At 44.0% G+C, this 19,073-nt stretch overlaps 1 protein-coding gene across 9 annotated transcripts in view; it reads left to right on the top strand.

The window, feature by feature from the left end:
* SIPA1L2 (signal induced proliferation associated 1 like 2) overlaps positions 1–19,073 on the top strand; it is a 241,120-nt gene that overhangs the window by 129,994 nt on the left and 92,053 nt on the right. For all 9 annotated transcript variants that reach the window (XM_069572628.1, XM_069572623.1, XM_069572630.1 and 6 more), the window contains 2 exons: positions 15,130–15,263; positions 16,967–17,155. In XM_069572628.1, the coding sequence (XP_069428729.1) occupies positions 15,130–15,263; positions 16,967–17,155 (323 nt within the window). The remainder of the gene's footprint in view (positions 1–15,129; positions 15,264–16,966; positions 17,156–19,073) is intronic.

The following is a 19,073-nucleotide window of genomic DNA, read 5'->3' as shown; positions in this document are numbered from 1 at the left end:
GGCCCAGATAGGGAGGGTGTTTTTGCAGGTAGCTTTTTTCTTTCCCCTTTCTCTTTTCCCTTCGCCCAGTTGTTCTCTTTGGAAGAGGGCTGTCACAGAATCTTTTGACACTTTCCAAAATGCCTTTTATTTCCTTCATGATTCTTCATTGTTCTCTGTGAAACTTCATTTTCAAAAGAATGACATGGCTCCCAGTCTCTGGGAAAGGTTTAAAGACCCCATCTCTAACAAGGCAGTGGACTCTCTACTGGGCAGTTAACATGAAATGGCTGTGTTTTGTGCCGACGTGTATTCCTGTGACACAGAGTCACCGAATGGGTTTGCAAAAGGATTTATGTAGGGGAGTGTCCTGCTGTGGTGCCCTGTGGGCAGCATTGCTTGTCTGGGCAAATCCGTCTGTAGCCTTCAGTGAAGCAGCTTTTTGAAAGAGCATGGGGATTGTAGCCAGCCTGGTGAATGCTCCCTAATGTCCCTTCCTTCTACTGGCGCTGACCGTGTTGCTTTGGGCTAGGCTGCTGTTTGCATCATGGAACACTAGTGAACTTATGGTTTCCTTCTGGGAGCTAAGGCCCCCTGGATGGAGGGAGATTCCTGCTGTGGACTTGGTGGGGGAACTCCTTTTAGCTTTCTTTTTTTTTTTCCTTATACATCCAAAAGTTTTATTTAGTATTCACAACTTAAAATTGTATTTGGTTTTCTGTGCTTTTTAATTTTTTTTTTTTTACTTTATTTTACTTTACAATACTGTATTGGTTTTGCCATACATCAACATGAATCCGCTGCGGGTGTACATGAGTTCCCATAATGAGGTACCATTTCACACCAGTCAGAATGGCTGCGATCCAAAAGTCTACAAGCAATAAATGCTGGAGAGGGTGTGGAGAAAAGAGAACCCTACTGTTGGTGGGAATGCAAACTAGTACAGCCACTATGGAGAACAGTGTGGAGATTCCTTAAAAAACTGGAAATAGAACTGCCTTATGACCCAGCAATCCCACTGCTGGGCATACACACTGAGGAAACCGGAATTGAAAGAGACACGTGTACCCCAATGTTCATCGCAGCACTGTTTATAATAGCCAGGACTTGGAAGCAACCTAGATGTCCATCAGCAGATGAATGGATAAGAAAGCTGTGGTACATATGCACAATGGAGCATTACTCAGCCATTAAAAAGAACACATTTGAATTGGTTCCCTTTAGCTTTCCTTGGAACACAGCAGACCCCTGGGGGCTTTGAGCCACGTAGCACCGCTAGAGAGCAACTGGCTGTCCCCAGTGCGGCTGGAGCCGCAGCCACTCGCTTAGCACACAGGCTGTGGGCTCTGTGTGTCCTGTGCTGTTTAGGTGGTTGTGCACCTGAGAGTTGCTCATGAGTTCTAAAGCTGTCCAAAGCCTTAATTTAGCTCACACACACAAGAATGACTCTAGAAGGTGAAATAAGTCACTTCGGGGTGAACAGAGGTCAAATAGAAGGATAAAGCCGCACTTCTTTGATGACTCAGGAGTGAAGTGAAACATGACGGAATTGTGTCTGAGCCTTTGGGAGCATTGTCTTAGGAGGGCCCCGTGTCTGCTTTGGGAACGTGTGTTTCTATGAATGTGGGGTAAAATACTATGATTGACAATATTTATTCTTTTTTTTTTGGTGGGGGAGGTTGTTATTGTTGTTGTTCAGTCATTAAGTCGTGTCTGACTCTCTGCGACCCCATGGGCTGCAGCACAGCAGGCTTCCTGTCCTTCACTGTCTCCCGTAGTTTGCTCAGATTCCTGTCCATTGGATCAGTGATAGCATCTCACCGTCTCACCCTCTGCTGCCTCCTCCTCCCTCTGCCTTCAGTCTTTCCAGCATCAGGTGTTTTACAGTGAGTTGTCTCTTGGCATCAGGCGGCCAAAGTATTGGAGCTTCAGCTTCAGCATCAGTCCTTCCAATGAATATTCAGGGTTGATTTCCTTTAGGATTGACTGGTTTGATTTCCTTGCAGTCCAAGGGACTCTCAAGAGTCTTCTCCAGTACCACAATTTGAAAGCATCAATTCTTGGGGTGCTCAGCCTTTTTTATGGTCCAACTCTCACATCTATACACAGGAAAACCATAGCTTTGATTGCACGGACCTTTGTCAGCAAAGTGATATCTTTGCTTTTTAATACGCTTTTTTGGTTGATAATTTTTAAATGGCATATAAATGCTGTATGATCATTGTGGGAAAATAAGAAGAGGTAGAGAAGCAAAGGAAAAAGAAAGAAAACTACTCTAGTCTGTGAGAGAGAATTCCCGGGAACAGTTCCTCTTTATCCTGCTAGGCCTTTTCTTTTGCAGATAAACACATATAAATATAACCTTCTCCATTGGGTGCTGTGGAGCTTGCCTTGGGTGCCCATGCTTCCTTCATGGACACTTTTGTCGTTGTGTACAGAGCTCATTAGCATGCTAAGAGTCATGGTCAGTGATTTATCCCCCGTGGGTGCATGGGGAGATGCCAGGTGTTTGCTAGCCATGCCCTGGGCAGAAGAGTTAATGACTGTATTTGCTTTACTTTAAACAAAAAAGACCTATGAACTTGACAGGAGCACAGAAATAGACATTTATGTCTTACATCTATAAAGCTACTCGTGTACAATATATTGATGAATATTCATTTTAATAATAGATCTTTATTTGAAAAGCAAGTTATTATAAAAATGTTTACATTTTATAAAATTTGGAAAATTATAAAAATTGAAGTCATAGCCTTCCCCTTCTCCACTTAAATGTGGGCTGTGCTCACTCACCTGCAAAGGACAGAGTGTGGGAAGAGGGGACAAGTCTGGCAAACACTGCCCCAGCAGGTGATCCAGGTCAGCATCAACAGCAGTAAACCGTGTGGGCGGTTATACCCTTGATGTGATGGGAGTGGCATTTCTGTGATCTTCCTCTCCAAACACATAACCTCAGTCAGTTTAGGGAAAAACATTAAACAGATCCCAGCTGAGGTACATTCTAGAAAAATCCCTGCCCAGTACTTCTCAAAACTGCCAAGGTCATGAAAAAAGGGGAGTCTGAGAAACCGTTACTCTAGAGGAGCCTGGAGAGACAGAGTGACAGTGTCACGTGGCGTCCTAAGTAGGGTCCTCAAGCAGGAAGAGGACATTAGGTAAACAGTACGAAAATCTGAGCAAACTATGGGCTTCAGCTGATAATGACATATCACTATTGGTTCATTAATTGAACAAATAAACCAAAGTATGGAAGATGTTAACAGCTTGAAAGCTGGGTGAGTGGTATAAGAGAACTCTCCCATCTTTGCAACTTTTTGTAAATCATAAAATTTTTTAATCATCTACCCAATTAAAAAAAATTTTAAGTTATAAATTTACATGATATATTTACAATCAGAATCTTTAAAATAAGAAAGAAAAAACAAATATGATTCTTGAGTACCAACCCTACAGGTTGGTTTTGTTACTTTATCCAGCTCCCGTTAGGATTCTGCAAACTGCTGACTCCGCTGTTTAAAATAGAGTGAAAACTAACAAGCTGTCAGTTTTTTACAGCCCTTCCTGTACATACTTGCCATGAGTATCTTTCTCAAATTTGAGAGGCAGGAGGATTGTCAAGCTGTAGGATTTCCTATTTCTGCTATCTGAATTGAAACGCACAAGACATCCCCTTTCAATCTCCCCCACCCCTTGAAACCTTCAGGTTAACCTGAGGGACTCTTTGGGATGTCCTTGGTGCTGTAGCCCCCACACCTTTACTGAACTCTCTGAAGGAGGCGTTTGTGCCCTGCTCATTTTTTTTCTTATGATTTTTGGTGACAAGTGCAATGAAAGAAGTATGTATCTTGTAGAAGTCCTTCGTGAGGAGCTGGGTGGGTTTACAGGGCAGACTCTGTAGTGAATGAGCTCTTAGTTGTCCTCATTTTCTCCCCTCTTCCTGGTTCTTAGGGGTCCTAGTGTTTATAGTTCCACCGTGTGCTCCTGAATATGACAGAGAGCTTCTTCGGTTTCCCCTTCCCATCTTAGATTTACAAGAGTTCTTAGGGGTAGGCAGATTGGAATTCTTTTCAAAAAGGTTGGAACTTTCCAGAAAACAGTGTTTAGCTGTTTCCAAGTAGACCAGGTATCCAACAAAAGCCGTATCCATACAACAATGTAGGGTATTTCCTGGCTTTTCCCAAGTCCATTGCTGCTCGTTGTGGAGTCCAAGGTCATACAGCTTACTGCACGACAGGCTAACAAATCGAGACAAGTTGTTAGGGCAAGGAATAGTGACTTTATTCAGAAAACCAGCGGGTTGAGAAGACAGCCTAGTGTCCTAAAGATCCATCTTAACTAGAGTTGGAATTCAGGGTGTTCTAATACTGAAAGGTGAGGGAGGGGTGTTTGGCTGTTGTAAACTTGTTGGTGGGAATCCTTTGTCCTTGCACCGTCCGGGTTTGTCAGATCGTGACATTCCTGTAACCCTCCAACAAGATAAATGTTATTCTCTCTAATCACGAAATGAATGGGGAAGTGTTGTATCGTCAAAGGTCAGAGCCTTGAGCATGGGCTGTCCTGTGTATGTCCCGCTGTAGGCAACATTGTTAATTTGTAGCGAAAGCAATAGGGTACAAAGGTTTAAGTAAAAGAAACAGTTCCAATATGAAGTCAGATTAAGGAAATGGCACCCCACTCCAGTATTCTTAGAGAATCCCATGGACAGAGGAGCTTGGTAGGCTACAGTCCATGAGGTCACAAGGAGTCGGACACGACTGAGCGACTTCACGTTCACTATCACACCTTAAGATACCAGCTCTTCAGCTCTGAAGGCCCTTCCTATGTCTGGCCCAGCCCTGCCCAGCGGGTCTGTCATACCTCCAGCTGATTTTTAAGTTCACTGATTTTTAAAACTACGTTTACCCTGATCTATGTGAATTTACCCTTTTCTCTGATGGCAGTCTTTGTCATTGATGTTTTAACTGAAGAGTCATACTTGTTTTGTACGTCTGCCGAATGAGCACATAGTAAGAAAGGATTCTTCTAGAATATGTGTGACTGCTCACTTGCCCCTCTTGCTATCAGCTGATGGTTCTGTGGCAGTGGGGTTCTTTTTTCCAGTGGGCAGAGATGTCTGTCCACTCTGGTAGCTGGGGCCTATGACTGTGCTGTATCCTTTTTTAGAAGACTTTTTATTTTGTGTTGGGGTTTAGCCGATTAGCAGTGTTATGACAGTGTCAGGTGAACAGCAAAGGGATTCAGCCATAGATAGACGTGTATCCATCCTGCCGCAAACTCCCCTCCCTTCTAGGCAGCGAGTTGGCCTATCTTGATGGAAAGAGCATAGACTGAAATCAGGCTCTTGGGTTTACATCCCAACTCAGTTTGGGGCAAATTCTTGAACTTCATTGTACCTCAGTTAATCATCTACAAAATGGGATCATTAAAAAAAAATAATCTATTAAGAAAGGGCTTAGAGCAGTGCCTGTTACATTCTGTGCATTCTTGTCCTCCCAAGAGTTCTTAAATAAATGTATGAGACTTTCCTCTGAAAAGGAACTATTATCCCCACCTCTGGTACAGCAGTTAAAGGGCAGTCTTTTACTTGTTAAAAGATGGGGAAAAAGTAGAGAGAACCAGATGGGCGAGTGGGCCCCAGGGAAAGGTATCTGGTGAAGTCTGCCACTCCATTCCAAACACAGTCACTTGAGTTTCACTAATGTGGCAGTTGTGGGCATGAGGATAATTTTACATATGAAATGAGCCCCATGCCTGAGCGATGCATGGCTGCATTTGCTTTGAATTTCATGCCTGGTGGCTTCTTTTTTTCCCCCCGTCTTCTGGTTTTATACAGTCACTGAGGAGAATTAATAGGGAATTGAACACTATTGTATTCATATGGGTGAACTGAGTACCACCTAACAATAATACTATTCTAAGATGCAAATTCCTCCTTTAGTGGACACAGTCAGCTCAGTTCTTCACTTCAGTGCCTGGCCAGTGCCTCCGCAGAGTTCCCACTGAGGTCCAGAGGGGCTCTTAGCAAGGAGGAATCACCCAGCTACAGCCGGGATTCAGCCTGTGGGTTACGGTCATATGGGTTCCGTATGGCAGATGGGGTGGGGGGGCCGTGGCTGGAGAAACATGCATACTGTGCTGGGGAGGTCACAGTCCCCGCCCACTGCAGCGCCTTAGACCTGTACGCTAATTCATCGTGTCCATCCTTTGGCCTCAGGCGTGTTCTCAGTCAGCTGCTGAGGAGTAACGCTCTCATATTTCTCTTGGATGAGGTACTAATACTCTAATATTTCTATCTAGCTTGACCAGTGTGGCAGTTAACTGGGAAAACTTCCTTGCATTTTGCTACTGGTGTGACAAGGAAGAATAAATCTGCCCCCATATTAGATTTGTTTCTTTTACTTTAACCTTCGCATACTATTGCTTTTGCTACGAATTAAGAATGGTACCTAAAGCCTGGAATATACAGGAGAGTCCATTCTGGAGGTGCCGATCTTTAAGGGTATTATACTTTCTTATTCCTATGGAGATAAAAAGTTGCAGAAGAGAGAATAGCGTTTGTCTCACTGGAAGTCTGCAGGAACGTCATGATCTGACCTATGTGGACGGCTGTAAGAACAAAGGATTCTGAACCCCGAGAAGCTTACAACTAACCGCACCTCTCCCTCACCTTGCATTTAAAAGTGCTTTTCTAAACCCCTTTGGGGGAGTTGAGGAATTTTTGAGCACAAGCCTCTCGTCTCCTTATGGCACTGCAGTAAACCTGTATCCCAAACTCAGAGTTTTGGATTGTTTGGCCGCACTGTGCTTAGGTCACATGAACTTATTTGTGGTAACACTGGTACAATAAAGTTGGAAATTAGGGTCTTTGGAACATTAGGTACTCTCAGAGTACCTGCTGCTGCTGCTGAGTCACTTCAGTCGTGTCCAACTCTGTGGACCCCATAGACAGCAGCCCACCAGGCTCCTCCATCCCTGGGATTCTCCAGGCAAGAACGCTGGAGAACACTGCCATTTCCTTCTCCACCTAGTAACTTATTAAAACCCGCCTACCTGTATTTTTCTGGGCTCCAAAATCACTGCAGATGGTGACTGCAGCCATGAAATTAAAAGACGCTTACTCCTTGGAAGAAAAGTTATGACCAACCTACATAGCATATTAAAAAGCAGAGACATTACTTTGCCGACTAAGGTCCATCTAGTCAAGGCTATGGTTTTTCCAGTAGTCATGTATGGATGTGAGAGTTGGACTGTGAAGCAAGCTAAGCGCCGAAGAATTGATGCTTTTGAACTGTGGTGTTGGAGAAGACTCCTGAGAGTCCCTTGGACTGCAAGGAGATCCAACCAGTCCATTCTGAAGGAGATCAGCCCTGGGTGTTCTTTGGAAGGAATGATGCTAAAGCTGAAACTCTAATACTTTGGCCACCTCATGCAAAGAGTTGACTCACTGGAAAAGCCTCTGATGCTGGGAGGGATTGGGGGCAGGAGGAGAAGGGGACAACAGATGATGAGATGACTAGATGGCATCACCGACTCGATGGACATGAGTTTAACTCTGGGAGTTGGTGATGGACAGGGAGGCCTGGCGTGCTGCAATTCATGGGGTTGCAAAGAGTTGGACACAACCGAGCGACTGAACTGAATTGAACTGAACCCTGTATTTGTTCAGATCCAAAATTAATTTCATTCTTTGCCCCACTTAAAAAATTAAAGGACAGCTGGACAGCTCCTCCCCTCAGCAGTGACTGGCCCTCTCAGCTTTTATGCAGAAACCCTTTCTTGCTCTTGTAGTATTTTCTTTCTCCTCCCCATTCTCATAGCGGATAATACTAAAATTTATACCTTATCAAAGGAACTCATCGGTATCTACCTTACTTCGCAAGTTACACTTTTTATTCAAGGCTTTCTTAAAATTGTGTCTCCTAAGATACCATCCTTACATTCAGGAGAGGCTTGCTGTCTCATCTTTAAGTTGTGTTCATTTTACCGTGTATGAGTTGATTTTTACAATTTAAATCTTCACAGTAATGTCATCACCCTTGAGTTGTCTTTTTTTTTTCTTTTACTTTTTATTTTGTATTGAAGTAATGCCAGTTAACAGCAGTGTGATAGTTTTAGGTGGACAAAAAGGGACTCAGCCATACATATACATGCATGCTTTCTCCCCCAAACTCCCCACCCATCCTGGCTGCCACGTAACACTGAGCAGAGTTCCCTGTGCTCTACAGTAGGTGCTTGTTGGTTATCATGTTAAATAGAGCAGCGTGTGCATGTCCATCCCCAGCTCCCTAACCATCCCTGCTGCCCATCCTCCCTGCTGGCACCCATACATTTGTTCACACTTGAGTTGCTTGACGTGAAGGAGCTCTAAAGCCAGACTGCCCAGGCTTGCATCCTGACCCAGTCACACGGGCTTCTGACTTTGAGCATGCCATTGACCTGTCCGCTTCAGTATTACTTTCTGTGAAATGGGAGTACCTGCTCATACGTATGGAGATGAATGAGTTAATTTATGTTAGGTATCCTTAATACTGCTATTTTCTCTGTAATACACTGGATTTTTTAAGCTTCACTGATGCTTTGGTTAAATTTTGGTCAAAAGAGCCTTCATATAACCAAAAAGTATCATTTTCCTCATCAAATTTGATAACTTTAATCGATGAAACATTAGCAGGGAGTTTGAAGTTCCTTGAGGTTCTCTCATGATTCTTAATGTAAGTATCTGTGAGCAGGCCCTATTGTTTTCTTCATTCATTCATTTATGAATTTGCCATTCCTTATTCATGTCTGTGTAACTCCTGGAACAGAGGAGGTGATTAAATAGTGGTTTGGAGGGGAAGATGACAGAAGATCCATCATAGGTAGGAGATTAGACAGCAGTCACCTGCAGCCATGGGTTTAACCCAGAGAGGCAGTGAGCTGACAGTGAAATCATCAGCTGACTGTTGGAAAAGCACAGAACCATGAAAGGAAAGCTTTGCTGTGTGTACTGACCAGTGCAGGGGGAAGGGGCCCGACCCAGTCACCCGTGGTTCTGGTGGACTTGCTGGTGGCACCGTGACCAGGTGAGAAACCTCGTGAGGGAGAGGCGCAGGGCTTCTCTCACATGCTGGCCTCGGCAGCCTGGAGCATTGGGATCCTCGCCTCTTCAGTGCATGAGATGAACCCAGGACGTCTGCCGTCCAAGATTTGACAGTGCCTGGAAACAGCCTTTGGACTGAGGTTCCGCATAGCGCTTAAAAAAGAAAGACCAGCTCTTCCAAATTAGAATGTTTTCTTTTCTTTACTAAACAAAGTGCACCACAGCGATGTGCTGAATCTCATTTCAAGCGCTGAAATGTTGTTAATCGATTTTTTTTTAAAATCTGGCCTTTTATTTGGATGATGTGTGGATTTTCATTCAGCTTTCCCACAGTCTTTTCACAGCTTCTATTCTGCCAAGGAAGGATTTTATTTGAAGCAGTTTTATGGAAATCAGGTGCTTGGGATGAAGATGGGCCCCTTGGGTGAGGGGCTGATTGTCCTGTCCCACAGAGGGCGAGGCTCTTGTGATGCACATGAGCAGGCTGAGCAGTCCTGAAAGGGACCAGGTGTCATTTGAGGGTTACCTCGGCTCCCTCCTGGAGACACAGGGAGCACCTTTCCTGCGCTTCCCTTCATGATATGTGGAATGCCCTATGTAAAAGCTAGACAGAGTGCCCCAGTGTGCAGCAGAAGATAATAGTATTTCCTTAGAAACACATCCAGGTAACCTGCTGTATTCCTTGGTGAAACTTTAGCACGGAGAGATTCCTTAGAAAATAGCTGCAGGGACTCAGAACTGGTGAGTCCAAAGGTGTGGTGGTTGTACACAGCAGAAAAGTCACCTCTCCTTGCATTCAGAAGCGTGTGTCTGCACTGCTATATTCAAAATGGATAGCCAACAGTATAAGCATAGCACATGGAACCCTCCTCAGTGTTATGTGCCAGCGTGGATGGGATCGGGGTTTGAGGGAGAATGGATTTATGTGTACGTATGGCTGAGACCGTTTGCTGTTCACCTGAAACAACCACAACGTTGTTAATCGGCTATATCCCAATACAAAATAAAAAGTTTGAAGTTTGGGAAGAAAAGATAGTGTGTGTCTGTGAGAGATGGAAGAAAGAGTCAAAAACAAGTGTGGGGCATGGCTTGGAAAGATAGACCCAAAGGAAAAAAATGTCTTTCTTACTATAATTTGCCATCTTTGGTGGAAAGGGTAATATACATATTTTTTAAAAAAAGAATTCCTGATAGAAATTACTCAGTAAAATATTATATATGCCACTGCTTTCTTTAAAAGACTATCCTGAATGTAATGTAACCTCTGATTACAGATTAACTTTTTGAGACTAAAAGTATGAATCTTCTTCAGTTTGACTCAAGCTGTGTTGGGCTCAAAAATCAAAATGCCCACAGTGCTGTTCATTTTATGTTTGCTCTCTTCTTGTTTTTCACTGAGTTTTTTGTCAGTAGGATTCCTGCCTTCAACTATAATGCTTTCCTCAGGTTATTGATGATACATGTATTATCTATATATATTTTGGAGTGGGGGGTTGGTGCTGAGGTTAAGAACGACCCAAGGTTATTAAGTAGGTAATAAGTAGGAAAGCTCAGATTCAGAAACTGATTATCAGGCTCATTAGACTTATAGATGCTCATGCTAAGTCACTTCAGTCATGTCTGACTTCGTGTGATCCCATGGACTGTAGCATGCCACGCTCCTGTGCCCATGGAATTCTCCAGGCAAGAATACTGGAGAGAATTATAGATATTTAAGAGTAAATGAATTTAGGGATGCTAGTTAAACTTGGCCATTTGTACATACATGTTCTCTCTCTCCCTCCCAAACACCACTAAAAACTGATGGTGAAGGAGCACAAAACTGGCGTAAAGCCACAGAGAAACAAACCAGGAAGGTGCCACGTAAGGCGAGGTATGCCAGAGTTAACTGATGAGCAGGACAGTCCTGCTCTTGGAGGATGGCTCCACCCCCAGCGCTGGAGGTCAGTGTGTGGCGGGGACAGGCCATCAGAAGATAGTCTACTCCACAGAGCAGGTTGGTGGAGTGAGCTGTGATGGAGCAGCCTGCAGAGAGCTTTGGGCTGCTTCTAAGATGCTACTGCTGCTGCTGTTGCTGCTGCTAAGTCACTTCAGTCGTGTCCGACTCTGTGCGACCCCATAGACGGCAGCCCACCAGACTCCCCCGTCCCTGGGATTCTAGGCAAGAACAGTGGAGTGGGTTGCCGTTTCCTTCTCCAATGTATGAAAGTGAAAAGTAAAAGTGAAGTCGGTCAGTCGTGTCCGACTCTTCGCAACCTCATGGACTGCAGCCCACCAGGCTCTTCTGTCCATGGGATTTGCCAGGCAAAAGTACTGCTTGAGTAAATGCCAGCGGTGACTGCTGCTGCCCTGCCCAGGCTCTGGGATTGGGTCACTGCTGCATCCCATAGCCAAGGCTTCTCCCCAGTCATGGCCTCCCCACATCTACCTAAAAATATTAGAACTAATAAGTGAAGTCAGCAAAGGTTCAGAATACAAGATAATATACAGAGATCCGTTGCTTTTCCATAGATTAATAATGAACTACTGAAAGAGTTAAAATAACAATCCTGTCTAAAATTTCATCTGAAAGAATAAAATATTTAGGAGTAAACTTAACTCTGAAAACTATAAAATATTGATGAAGGAAATTGAAGATGATACAAAGAAATGGAAATTGAAGATGATACAAAGAAATGGAAAGATATCCTGTGCTCTTGGATTGGAAGGATTTTAAAATGGTCCTACTATCCAAAGCAGTCTACAGATCCAATGCAGTCTTTATCAGGATACCCATGATGTTTTTTGTAGAACTAGAACAGATAATTTTAAAATTCCTATGGATCCACAAAAACCCCTAAATTACCAAAACAATCTTGAGGAAAAAGAACAAAGCTGGAGGTACCACCTCCCAGACATCAGATTATACTACAAAGTGATAGTAATCAAAACAGCATGATACTGGCACAAAAACAGACACAGATCAATGGAACAGAACAGAGAGCTGAGGAATAAGCCCACGCATTTATGGTCAAATGTAGTTTATGATAAAGGAGGCAATATACAGTGGAGAAAAGACAGTCTTATCAGTAATTGGTGCTTAGAAGACTGGACAGCTGCATGTGAAAGAGTGAGATGAGAATGTTTCCTCACACCATCTGCAAAAATAATTCAAAATGGATTAAAGACCTAAATCTTGCAGGCCATAAAGCTCATTGAAAAGAATACAGGCTGAACAGTCTTTGACATAAGTCATAGCAGTATTTTTCTGAACCTGTCTCCTGAGGCAAAAGAAATGGTAGCAAATATAATCAAGTGGAACCAAGTTAAACTTAAAAGCTTTTGCAAAAGAATCTGTTGACAAAACTAAAAGACATTCTACCATATGTGAGAAAGTATCTGTAAATGATGACCAACAGGGGTTAATAATGAAAACGTATAAATACCTCATCCAACTCAATATCACAAACCAAACAGCCTAGTCAGAAAATGGGCAGAAGACCTGAACAGACATTTTCCCAAAGAAGAAATACAGATGGGTAATCAGCACGTGAAAAAATGCTCAACATCACTAATTATTAGAGAAGTCAAGGTAACAATGATAGATGACCACACCCTAGTCAGAATGGCCATCACCTAAGAGTCCACAAATGGGATATGTTGGTGAGCGTGTGGATTAAAAGGGAACCCTCCTACACTGTCGGTGGGAATGCAGATTGATACAGTCAGTATGGAGAATAGTATAGAGGTTCCTCAAGAAACCAAAAATAGAGTTGCCATGGGATCCTGCAGTCCCAGTCCTGGGCATATACCTGAAGAAAACTAGAGTGCAAAAAGATACCTGCACCCCGGTGGTCACAGTGACACTGTGCACAATAGCCGAGGCGTGGAAACAACCTACGTGTTCATCAGCAGATGAATGGATAAAGAAAGGGTGCATTCTTTATTATTCAGCCATAAAAAAGAATGAAACACCGCCATTTGTGGCAGTGTGATTGTACTTGAAGAATATTATGTTTAGTGAAATAAGTCAGAGAAAGACAAGTAATTATTGATTGGTATGTAGAATCTAAAAAATCAAGCAACTGGATATATATAGCAGAACAGACTCACAGATTCAGAAAACAAGCTAGAGGTAACCAGTGAGGGGAGGAAAGGGTAGAGGGTCAGGGTAGGGGGTGAAGAGATGTGGGCTGTTTGGGATGAAATAGATAAGCAACAAGGATATATTGTACAGCACAGGGAATTATAGCCATTATTTTGTATATAACTGTTAATAGAATAAAGTCTATAAAAATACTGAATCACTATGCTGTATGCCTGAAATGAACATAATATGGTAAATTAGCTATACTTTTTTTTTTGAAAAAGAAGTTGAAAGCATATGGAATCTTCCTGGACCAGGGATTGAACCTATGTCCCCTGCATTGGCAGGTAAATTCTTAACCACTGGACCACCAGGGAAGCCTCTGACTTTCTTTTGATTCATGTTCACAGGTTTTATCAAATGCCTACCAAGAAACTGATCTGAGCATTTTTGCAAGTAATTCTTGAAATATGTTCTTAATGCATCAGGCTGTTGATAAATAACTCATTGTTGGTAAATAATTCATTTTTTGCAATGTATTTTTAATTTATTATTTAATTTTTTATTCGTTTTTAGTTTCGCTGGAGTTGTGCATGTTTGTAACAGTTAAGCAGACTGTTACCAGTACATAATTTACACGGATGAGGTATCCATGAAAAACAGAGACTCACTTCCTATTGTATAAGCCCAGGACCGAGGCAGTAATTCACCTTTTTAGTCCCTGAAATAGGGGACTTGCTGCTTCCAGTCCTGACTGGTTCAGAAGGAAAGTCTGTCAGTGTTTATCTCATTTGGTTGCAAGTAAAAAGTAAATGGTCTGCCTTTGAAGATGTAGCCAGTGTTCATTAGTGGCTTTGGATAATGTTTTCCTTGAGTGATACTGTTTTTCTTCGTTGAACTTAACCTGTTTTCTACTTTATGAATAACATTCCTTATTCCTTCAGAAATCACTGCGGCAGAAGATGTTAGCATAACCCAAAGAGTTTGGAATACCTATGGCTTTTTTCAAGCTTACAAACGTGTGATAGAGCATGTTTCTTTTTAACTGAAAACTATACATCAGAAAGATTGGCCCAAACCACTAAGGTGACATTGAAAAGGGATAAAAGTAAAAAAGGGGGAGGTTATTAAAGTGATTTTGCATACAGGGTGAAAAAAACCAGCTTTATAAGTGTGCACCTTGGAGAATGGACTGGGCAGCAGCTCATTAAGAAGTAAATGAATAACACCTGGGGCTTTGCATGGAGCGCTTGCTTTGCATGGATTGTTGGTATGAAGGTTTGCTAAAACAGAGAAGCAGCATGAATAAACATTTGGGTAATCGCACCCTCCGTGTTGTATGGGTTGGACCACATCTGAGTGTTGTGTTAAGTCTGGGTCCTTGCAGAAGAAGACACTTAAAAAGTGTGGTTGGAGTGAAGCTTTTATACTTTTTTCAGCAGAGCTCACTTATGCATCCAGAAGGGCTTCTCCCAGAGCTGAGCTTGCCGTCACTGGCAGCGTTCTGGAATATATGCTTCATGACGGGGGAGTTTTTCTGGGTTGTGACCCCACGGCCAGGACCGTGTCTGGCACACAAGTGTTCTGTGAGTGAGAGACTAATGATCATCTCTTAGGAAGAATGTCCTTGGAGGTCCCTATGCTAGCTGCCTCATAGTCACCTACCAGGTGGGCACTCAACCCAGTGCTTTGTGCCGTTCTAGAGCACTGCATGGTGAGGTGGGACGGGGGATGGAAGGGGGTTCAGGAGGGGGCAGACATATGTATACCTGTGGCTGATTCATGTTGATGTATGGCAGAGACCAACGCAATATTGTGAAGCAAGTATCCTCTTGCAATAAACAAGAAAAGTGCATTTAAGTTGGAGACAAAAAAAATTGATCACATTTGTGGGAAATCCTGCACCAGAGACCCTGGTGCATCTTCTGGATTAGATACGCAAGTTGCAAAATCCCCGTCCTCTTCCTGCTTCCTTCTTCTCATGCCTCCACTTTCTCCATCACAGAGCATCAGAACTACTTTGGAATCGATGAGAGCCTCGGCCCTGTGGCAGTCAGTGTCCGGAGGGAGAAGGTGGAAGACCCCAAGGAGAAGGAAGGGCCCCAGTTCAACTACCGAGTGGTTTTCAGGACAAGTGAGGTACTGGGCGCTCGTGGCGTCTGCCCTGGGCTGGACCTCTGGTCACCGCTTGGGTTGTTTCCCACAGTGTGTTGCTTTTATTGTCAATGTTGATCACACCAGTTAAGATGACTGAAAGGGCTTACACTGTTTGGTTCCAAGTGAAAGATTTGCAAACTTGTGAGGGATGTTAAGTGGCAGTGATTTTACTGTCATCTCACAGGACAGAAAGGATAAAACCATAAGAATGCAAGGTTCTTGGGCATAAGGCAGAGGACAAATCTGAACTATATGATTCAGGTCAAAATTGAAAAACAACTTTAGAATCAAATGCAGAAAACCAGGAAGCCACCCTTGAGGTGAGTGTTGGCTGAGCTTGTCTGTGGCTCCAGGAGCTCTGTGGACCCACACTTCCTCCCACCAGCAACCAGGTTACTCCTCTACTGGTCTTGCTTTGAGTGAAAAGTGCGGCTGTTACACAGATGACTGAGGCACGTAGATGGGAATGTTGATTTATGTAAAGAACCAGATCTGATTTGCACTTTACTTTTTATCCTCTTGACCATTGTAATTAGATGGGAATGTGTATTTTGGCGACTCCTGGATCTGAGTTCAGAGAGCCCCTCGAAGGCTTTGCCCAAGCCTAGTACTTGGTGTCTACTTGCCTGGGCCCAGGTTCTGGGCCATAAGTAGGAGAAAAAAGCCCTCTCTGAAGATGGCATAATGTAAGTTGTGGACCTGTGCCATCCAGTTCAGTAGCTGCTGACTACAGGTGGCTATTTGAATTGAAGGGAATTGAATAAGAAATATGGCTCCACTGCCACCCCTGTAACAGGTCACACACTTCACAGCCCCTTGGGGGATGATGGCTCCCGGGCCAGCCAGTGCAGTGGGAGGACAGTCTCATCACTGCAGAAAGTCTTGTTGGACAGCGTGCCCTGGGCACTGTGCAAATGCTAGACGCCACTGTGACCTCCATCACCACGGCTGCTTTGTAGCAAGAGTGGAGGGGAGGGGGTGGGGTGGGGTGGGGTGAGGGCCAGGCCTCTAGGCTGGCAGTGCTGCTGGGTTCCTTTCTCGGCACATTAGACCCGGGATTAGATTTGCTGTGTCAGAACGGTGACTCCATGAGGACATGTCCCAGATAGGGAGGAAGAGCCTTCTTGGACCTGAGTCACTTGCCCCTAGGGGTCTCAGAGTGGCCCCACCCAGCCTCAGGAATTGTCAGCAGTGGGAAGTTAAATAGAAGAACATGGAGAGTAGAAGACAGAAAAAAATAAGAAAACAAATAAAAAGGAAAAATACAGGAAAAAAAAAAGAATAGAAGAAAAGAAGATGATGGACCGTGAGAGAAAGGAAAGGGAAGGGAAGGAGGAGGAGGTGACCGTGACTGGCCCAGCCCTGCGGCTCCTGGCTCTGCAGCACTGTTGGCTGTGATTGCGGGGGCTGTGTCTTTATGTCTCCCCGGTGGGGCAGTGCCCCCTCCTCCTCATGCCTTGGGCACATCTGGTTATGTCAGCCGCACCCAGCTCCTTCCTGACTTCTGTATACCTCTGTGTAAAGACTGACGAAGGTTGAATCTGCTTCTTCAGACTGAGAACTGTAGTCTCCTGTACTCACTTAGAAAAGAGCCTTCTCTTGCTTCCTCTTTTTTTTAAGGCAATTGAAACATTACGCTTTAAAGAGTCGAGGTTAACAGCAGTGTGTGCTATTCTGCCCCACAGCTGACGACACTGAGAGGAGCAATTTTGGAAGATGCCATACCCTCTACCGCCAGGCATGGGACTGCACGTGGGCTCCCGCTCAAAGAAGTTCTGGAATACGTCATTCCTGAGCTCAGCATCCAGTGCCTGAGGCAAGCCTCCAGCTCACCCAAGGTCTCAGAGCAACTGCTCAAGCTCGATGAGCAAGGGGTGTGTATCATGTATGAGACTGAAGTGTCTGACAGTTGGTGTCCATGGTCCTGAATGTTTCAGAATTTTCCCATCCATCTCCCTTTTAAGATTATTTATTTTTAACGCCTTAAAGCACTTTCTCTCTAGTTTTCCCCAAATGTGCCTCTATTACTAGTTACGATGCCTTTATTATTAAGTAATGCATCTCCTGCTGAGTTGTGACTTGCATTGTTTTTTTAAAAGATGACTGTGTACTTGTTTTCTTTTTAAAATTACTTATTTATTTTTGGCTGTATTGGGTCTTTGTTGCTACATGTGTTTTCTCTAGTTGTGGCCAGCAGGGACTACTCTCCGGTTGTGTGTGATGACTTCTCATTTTGGTGGCTTCTCGTCGCATTCAGAGCACAGGCTGTAGGCGCAAAGGCTTCAGTAGTTAACGTATGTGGGTGCAGTAGCTGTGGCTCACAAGCTCTGGAGCACAGGCTTAGGAGTTGTGGCTCAAAGGCTTAGTTGCTCTGCAGCATGTGGAATCTTACTGCCCAGACTAGAGACTGAACCTCTGTCCTCTCCTTTGGTAGGTGGATCCTTAATCACTAGACCACCAGGGAAGTCTGTGACGTGCATTATTTTTATCAAAGTCTGGTATGTCCCAGCCAGCAGGAGCAGATCTGATTCCTGACTGTTAGAGATCGCTGGTGTCCTTTCCCCAGGGTTTTTGTAGTTGATGTTGTTGTTTTTAAATTTATTTATTTCATTTGTTTATTTGGCTATGCCTGGTCTTAGCTGCAGAATGTGGGTCTGTGATGTGGCATGTGGGATCTAGCTCCCTGACCAGGGGTCAAACCTAGGCCCACTGTGTTGAGAGCATGGAGTCTTAGCTGCTGGGCCACCCGGGAAGTCCATCCCCTGGGTTTAAAGAACTCACATTGGACCTTTCCCTCAACTAACATTTATTGTTGTTTACTGTGTACAAAACATCAGGATTACAGATGGCAGTGAACAGCATGCATCAGGAGAGTCGAGAAGCTAAGACCTGGTCCTTACTCTCGGGGAGGTCGCTAAGACAGAGCACAAAGGCCCTTGCAAGGCAAAATGTGGCCGTGGTGGGTTTCAAGGGGCCGAAGTGCAGTGTGTTCTAGGGAAAGAGATTTGAGTAGAATTCCAACAGGGAGATATGAGTACTTAGCTCTTTTAGAAACTATGACTCTTTTCTTTTCAAGGAAAGGGCGCACGCAGGGAAGCTGAGAGTTAAAACGACGACAATAAGCATAGAAGAGTGAGTGCTGGGCTAAGGCTTGTGCACTTGGTATGGGAAGCAGTAGGAAGCATTGAAGGTTTTCGAGTGGGACATGACATGCTGGTAGTTGTGCTTTAGGAAGATTATTCTGGTAGAAGGGAATTGGACAGTCAGGTGAAGGTAGAGCTTCATGGTGGCCTGGAGCCCATGGTGTGAATCACACAATAATCAGTTATGTGATTATTGACATCATCCAGGAGACAGTGATGGACAGGATGTAGATGCTGGCCCAGAAGATGGAAAGAGGTCTTTTAACTTCAGATGTAAGATAATCTGTAGGCAAAACTGAGAGGTAGGTGCCCAAGTGTATGCAATGTGTTTTAAACGAGTGGATTTGTGTTTAAGTCCCTCATGGCTTAAACAGTTAAGAATCTGCCTGGAATGCCAGAGACCTGGGCCGGGAAGATCCCCTGGAGAAGGACATGGCAACCCACTCCAGTGTCCTTGCCTGGAGAATCCCATGAACTGAGGAACCTGGCAGGCTACAGTCCATGGGGTCACAAAGAGTTGGACACAACTAGGTGACTGGCACTTTTCACTTTTCTTTCACCTGGTTTAAACAAAAGAAAAAGACAATTGTGATGTCGTTCCAGAAGTTTCCAAGGAAAATATTTTGGCACATTTTGGAGGGAAGATGTG

The sequence above is a fragment of the Ovis canadensis genome, chromosome 25 (genome assembly GCF_042477335.2).
Source record: "Ovis canadensis isolate MfBH-ARS-UI-01 breed Bighorn chromosome 25, ARS-UI_OviCan_v2, whole genome shotgun sequence".
Classification (NCBI taxonomy): domain Eukaryota; kingdom Metazoa; phylum Chordata; class Mammalia; order Artiodactyla; family Bovidae; genus Ovis; species Ovis canadensis.
The sequence above is the reverse complement of the archived record's forward strand: the minus strand, read 5'-3'. Positions and strand labels throughout refer to the sequence as shown.